General features: G+C 38.9%; 1 protein-coding gene across 1 annotated transcript; it reads left to right on the top strand.

Moving 5' to 3' along the window:
* The first annotated feature begins 217 nt into the window (after nt 1–217).
* On the top strand, nt 218–2,696 carry LOC131600451 (FCS-Like Zinc finger 10-like). Its single transcript, XM_058872611.1, has 3 exons — nt 218–358; nt 867–1,760; nt 2,119–2,696. Exons 2-3 carry the CDS (start codon nt 874–876, stop codon nt 2,270–2,272), a joined length of 1,041 nt encoding a protein of 346 aa, XP_058728594.1. The 5' UTR covers nt 218–358; nt 867–873; the 3' UTR covers nt 2,273–2,696.
* The last annotated feature ends 4,539 nt before the right edge of the window (nt 2,697–7,235 follow it).

Raw genomic sequence — 7,235 nt, 5'->3', positions numbered from 1 at the left:
ATATTGTCCTCTTTTATTTATAGAATTTTTTAAAATCTACATTAATTAGTTACCAAAATATTACACATAAAATCTTACTAGGTGTTTTCAAATTTTAAAAAATAAATAAAGAATAAATGAACTTTATGAGTATGTGGCATGATAAGTGATAACAGATAATTTCAACATTTGTCAGCATGTGAAAGTTACGACAGTTTATATAACACGCAAAACAAAGTAGAGAAAGAAAGTGAAATTCTACCAAATTCACTTCTCTCTCCATAAACACAAGTCTCTCATTTCTCATCATTATATTTTTACTTCTTTCAACTTCACCATTTTCTCTCTACTTTCTTCAACACACATTCACAAAACCAAGGTTTGTTCTTCATCTTCTTCTTTTTCATTTTCATTCAAATCATCAATTTTCATATCTGATCTATCTACCTTCCATTACTCTAGAATTTAATGCATTGTATTGTATGAAAAACCCTTTTTTATTTTTATTTTGTTGGAGTTTTTTGACCTATTTTTCAGATTCTTCATTTCATTAATTTTTATTATTCAATGTTTATAGCATTACTTTATTTTGAACTTGTTATGATTTTGATTTTGTTTTTTGTTTTTAATTTTTATTTAAATGTTGTTTTTTATTAATAATTATTCAATATTTATTGCGTTTTTCTTGTTGCATTTGGGGGTTTGATTCATTGAAATGTAATGTTTTGTTTAATTTGATCAAGTTTATTTTTTTCTTCTTGATTAAGTTTTTCCCCAATTTGAATATTTTTCAAAACTTTACCTTTGATTATTATTATTGTTATTATTATTAATAATATATATTTTTTGTTATTAATATTGTTCATTTTTGTGTTGTTTTGCATCAGGTGTGAAATGGCTTTGGGGAGCAATGAGAAAAGAAAATCAATTTTGAATGTGAGACTTGGAATGGATTCTGATTCTCTCAGAAGCCCCACTTCACCACTTGATGTTACTTTGCTTTCAAATAGAGGTAACACGTTAAGAACAATGTCACCTGATCAAGGACAAAAAAGGGGTTGGGACTGTACCAAAGTAGGTTTAAGTATCATAGATTCCTTGGAAGATTGTTCTAAATTTTCTAGGAATGTTCTTATGTCAACTGAGTTCAACAAGGGTAGTAGTCTCAGTCCTAATCCTAGTCCTCGAATGATTACTAAAGTGCCGAGCTATAATCGCTGTTTGGATTCTGTTAAGGCTTCTAGGTCGTTGCCGAAAGATTTTTTTAAGCTGCCTTATACTCGTAATAGTTCTGTTTTTCGTAAGGGTGAATCGAGTGTTGTTTTTGAAATCGGTGAAACGTTGGTAGAACATGAGTTACCCTTTGGGAAATCAATGTCTTGTTTGTTGGACTTTTACAAAAGTCCGATTAAAGATTATAACTTGGATGATTCGAAACCAGTGAGTTCTCCTCGTTTTATTGGAGAAAATATGAATCCAAACATGTTGCTACCGATGTCTCTATCTGCAAGTGAGATTGAAAACTCTGAGGACTATACTTGTGTTATTTCGCATGGTCCTAATCCGAAGAAAACACATATTTATTGTGATTGCATACTGGATGTTCATGCTGGTGGTGATGTTAAAAAACTTCCAAATGAGAATGAAGAGAAGGAGGGTTTGTTTTGTTCCACGGTTGACCGATTAGCGACTCCAAAACAATTTCCCCCGGCTGAGTTTTTGACTTTCTGCAACAGCTGCAACAAGAAGTTTGAAGAGGGTAAAGATATTTACATCTATAGGTAAATTATTGACATTGTTGTAACTCTTTTGTTTTGACTAAGGTTTTAAGTTGCATAATAGTTGTTGTTTGTCGCAATGCGATAGTCAACTGTATTGAGCCTTGATTTCCGCATTGTGTTCCTTGAGAATTGAAGTCAAATGCAGCTGACGCAGCCTTGATCCTTGAACATCATAGTCAAATGTAGCTGACGCAAGTTCGATCCTTGAAAATTGGGATTTAATGTGGCGTTGGTCGGTTGCTTGCGACGACATTAATCACATTGATCTCGTGCCGTAGATTGTGATTTTGGTTTTAACCGTTTACTTAATTTATGGATAAAGCTTGATACTTAGATTGATTTCTTTGATATCTTGCAGAGGTGAAAAGGCATTTTGCAGTTTAACTTGCCGCACCCTCGAGATTATGATTGATGAGGAGCTAGAGAAATCCAATGCACCACCATCTGAGAACTCTATCGAGTATGAATCTGGTGGAGAAGTTTTTGGATCTGGCATCTTCACTGCTGAATAGAGGTTTTTTCTGCCATCGACACACCGAGTCCATGAAATGAGTAAACGCACCATATCATCTGTTTAAAAAAGAGCTGTTTTTTATGAACTTTAGCAGCCATGGATGATTGTTTTGTACATGATTGCGTTCGCCATTGGTTTTTTATTTTGGCTTTTCATGGTCTCAAGTGGATGGGGACTCTCTTCAGCTAGATTTGGTTTTGGTATATGACTTTACTATATAATATGTTATGGTTATGTATGGTTTTTGAACATGCAAGAACCTAAAGGGTTTAAGCTCATTTTTCTTGGCTTACCCTTTGGTGTAGTTGCTTTCTTACTTGATGTCTAAGAAATCTATGTATGCCACCTAAACAAGTTTTTGACTTGAATCTTATACATTATTACTATTGGAATGTATCTAAACATGTTTCTTTTCCTATGTAGATCTTATATTTTAAATTGAATGTATGTTCGGTGTTTGACACATGTTCGGGTAAGTCTTTATCATTGACTTACCGGTGTTACCATATGTAGCACAGACACTTTTGAACACTTTTGACGAATTACATCATTGACTTATCGGTATTAACATATGTAGCAGAGACGCTTTTGACAAAACACTTCAATTAGGGTTAGTGTTGTGTCGGTGTTTGTTTCTGTGATTCATCGGTATCAACTCTAGTTAGTTGTACTTCAGATGGAAAAATTAGTTGTAACTAACTTAGGTGTAGTGTTAGAAGTGATTTTCAGATTTACCTTGTTTAATAGGAAAGCAATTGATACTATGAATATGTTTTTATTTTATTTTGATCAATATACAGAAAAAGTTTGAGTCTCTCAAATTCTCTATTGTTCTTATCAACCATTCTTTGTTTTCTTCACGTAAGCTTCGATTGATCAAATCCTTCTACTGGTGTTTCTAATAGATCAGGCAATGCTCTCACTTACAATCTATCTTAACCCAAAGAATTAATCTCATGCTGTCCATCTACTATGACGTGTAACGAAATAGAATCGAGTGTAACGAAATAGAATCGAATGGACTAACGGGACTTATACTTAATTTTCATTGAATTGGAGAAAGCGTGTGAATCGTGGCCAATCGTGACCTTGAAAAGAGATTAGGATTACATACATTCGAATTTTGATCTAGAAAAGAAATTGGGATTTAATACATTCGATATCTTAGTACATTCGATATATCTAAGATATATATGAAAGGTGATACAAATTATTGTCATATTTGATTACCGATTGCTTATATTTTGTTGATTAGCTCATAAAAGAAGTAATTTTGATTGGTTTAACTATTTTTCATGTTTAGAATTTTAATAAAAATTAATTTTAAAATTACAATTTTTTATTTAGGGCAAGCCCCGTAAAATGTTGTCCTACTCAGTTTATGAGAATTTGGCTTTTATATAATTAATAAACAGTTTTAGATTATATTTTCTTTCAAATTGTTCTGGACTGGGCCGAGGAGGTCAAGCTCCCCTGGTTAGTCGAGCAGGCCCAATTCATTTGGGCTCATTTCCCTGTTACCGTTACGAACTGGTCACGCGCTAAGACCACGTGGGTAACGCATCAGCGAAGGATTCAGACAACCACCTCTGAACCTTACGCCACGCTCACCCAGAACGTGACCCACTTGCTGACTCAGCCCTAGTAAAGGGTGTTCTGACCGTTTCCTAGCACGTGGGCCTCCAACCAGATTTGGCCCAATTAGGAAACCTTGGCCCAATTAGGAAACCTTGGCCCAGCTCTGGGGGCTATAAATACCCTCTTTCACTAGAGGGTCAGATATTCATTCTCTACTTCTCAAACCCTCGCTCTCTTTCTCTGATTGCTACTTATTTTGGCATTGGAGAACCTTGCAGGTACCCCCCTTCTCTTTGTCCAACAAGTCAAATCCAGCCGCCATGACGATCCATTCTGATCAGGTCAGATCAGTGGCGCCGTCTAGGAATCAGCTTACCCCATCTTCATTAAAACAATATCAAAGCTCAATTCATTCCTCGATCATCATGGAAGGCAACAACAATGACGACCAGCAAAACAGTGACCAGTTCAGCATTGAACGAATGATCCAGGAAATTGCTGCTGGTACTCAATCTCGTCCACCACGCGACGGACAACCCCAGCCGACAAAGAACGGACAAGACGGTCCCGTCGGACAATCCAAGCCCACTGATGGAAGGCCCCTTCAAGAGATGGTCAGACGGCCATCCCGTCGACCCAAAGCTCTAAACAACTTGAAGACCTGGCGGCTGATGTCGATTCCGTTCGAATAGAGATCCCGATCCCAGAGAACGCTGATTCGGTGACAGCTATGTTGCTCATCACAGTCAACCAGACCAACCACCTGTTGTTCGAACAAAACAAAAGGTTTATTGCTACGCTGGAAAGGAAGCACTGCTCCAGATCACCCCCGAGAAGGCGTCACCGCCACCGGTCCTCCTCCAGCTCTCGCTCCCCTCCAAGGAGGAGACATCGCAATCGGTCCTACAATCTATCCCCTCGGCGAGGCAGCCTGTTTCCTGAGTTTAGGCGCGGCCTGACTGACTTTGAAAGCCCCTGAGGACGGAAACGAAATCGCGGCACAGTTCCGAAGAAGACTTCTGCTTCAAAAAACAAAGATCTTTCACCATGGAAGAAACGCACCTCCCCTCACAAAGGATGCGGGGAAACTCTCAAGACACTCCCCATGCCGAGACACTCCCCAAAGCGTCCCCGTCATCGCCATTACACTCATTCATCTCCTGAGAGTGACGAGGAGAGACATAACCCCTTCTCGAAGGAAATTGTGAGGGCAAAGATTCCCAAGGGAATGGAAAAACCACCCTGTCGCTACCGCGAAAATTAACATAGTCGCCACTAACATATTTATCCTGAAAAGGAAGGGAATGCCAGCAAACCACAAAACAAAACAACGGTCTCACGACCAGATAAAAAGGGTAAGGGAGTCGGTTACGCGAGGGGAAGGTGTTAGCACCCCTCGCGCCCATCGTACTCGATGGTATCCACGCATGTGTCTAAATCTATGGGTGTGTAACAAATCTACGCTAATCTGGACTAAAATGAATGCAGAGTGTAGGGAAAATAAAGGATTGTGCTCGCACGGGCCCTACCCCACTGCCTACGTATCTGTTTTGCAGAATCAGAGCTACCGTAGCTCGGCTAACTAGTTTCTGTTTGTTTTGTGTTTTTTAGGTGAACAAGTTACATTCACACTCCGCTGCTCGACCGTTGGAGACTTATGCTGGGAATGGAGCGGAAATAACAAGCTCTTAAGAAAAGAAAATCAAAGAGTGTGGTTTGTGTTTTAAAGAATGCATGAGGAAGACCTAAGCTAAGGGGGAAAGCTTGCTACCTAATGTTATCATACAAAGAGTACAAGTCTAAGCTAACAACCTACGAGAAAAAGGGGAAGCAAACAAGAAGCACACAAACGAGCATCCGCTCGTAAAGCAAACAAAACCAACGACACTGGCCGAGTGGTAGAAAAACGGTCCCGCCATAGCCAAGGGGAGCAGCTCAACCCAAGTCAACCAAGCATTAGACCTCGCGAAAATGATCGGGCCATAGACAAGAGGGCGGACCCCTCTCAACAACCAAGCCGTCACGGATCGTAAAGGAAAACGGTGCGTGCGTACACCGAGCATCAACGTCGAGCGACGCGAGCTATAGGAAAGGCGGGGGTCAGGCTGCATGAACCATTTTCCTGACATACTCGATAACAAGATCTTGTGCAGGTTCAGAAGCGAGCCACGCGTAGCGTGCGCATACTGAACAGACTCGATGAGACTAGGCGGGGGTTGATTACTAACCCTTTCCGCGTGCCTTCCATGAGGACTTAACGGAGTGCCATATAGGACTTATTACACCGTGACTCCCTGCCGCAAAGCACAAATGTAAACACACCAACAAAAACAGAGCCTCTTTCGAGGGCTTGGCCAGATGCATGTCTAGGTCCTACTTCTCATGTTATAGGATGATGCGGAAAGCGGTAAAAGGGACAAGGAGATACCGAGCGGATAGCAAATCCGCAATGAGCTAGCAACGCAAGCAGAACTAAGATACTTCACGTAATCTAACATCCAGCAAAGCTATGAGTCCAGCATAAGCGTCAAAGCGATGTGGTGTGAAAATAAATCATAACCGCTATGTGGTGCGTATAAAACACAACCACACAAGCAACCTGCAAGAAATACAATCCAAACAATACAAGAATATACATCTCAATGGATGAGAGACCAAGTGAATCGATCGGAAATATGTTCGTGTCTCACAAATAAAGTGGAACACGACTCAACTCAATCGCACTGGAAGCGAATTCGTGTCCCACAAATAAAGTGGAACACGAAACAATCGAAGGCTCTCTCGAATTACCTCGCACATCTCAACAACCAAATCAGTAATAACAAGGAAGCGCGCATCCGCCATAGAAAATAATAGAAATTAAATTCTAAGTAAATTCTAAAATAAAATCTAGCAAAATTAAATTGTTTTTTATGACATTTTCATCTAAACAATAATAGAACAAAACTATGTAACAAAGCATTTAAATCCTAACAAGGAAAATATTACATGTTTTTTATTATTTTTATCATGTTAACATCTAACAACAATTGTTTTTTATACATCATTTTATCATGTCAAAAAAATGCAAAGAAACTAAATCTAACAATAAAGAAATGTGAGAATCAGGGGGTTTGAAATGAAAATAAGGTGTCAGCCAGCAGCTTGGGCGCAGGGCCACTGGAATCAGGCCCAGACAGATGTTTTTGTTACAATTCATTCTCTAAAAAAACGTGATTATTGGGCTTCCATGAGGGAGGTGTGAGGACAGTAATTTCGTGCAGCCCAGTTTGGTTTGTTGTTGGTCCAGATTTTTATTCAACTTTCAGAAATTTGATTCACTTAACAATAAAACCATATTAAATTCTATTAATCAGACTTTAATCCAAATTAATTTCAATTAA

Source organism: Vicia villosa, linkage group LG4 (assembly GCF_029867415.1).
Source record: "Vicia villosa cultivar HV-30 ecotype Madison, WI linkage group LG4, Vvil1.0, whole genome shotgun sequence".
NCBI lineage: Eukaryota > Viridiplantae > Streptophyta > Magnoliopsida > Fabales > Fabaceae > Vicia > Vicia villosa.
Note: the sequence above shows the minus strand (reverse complement) of the source record. Positions and strands in the feature narration are given on the sequence as shown.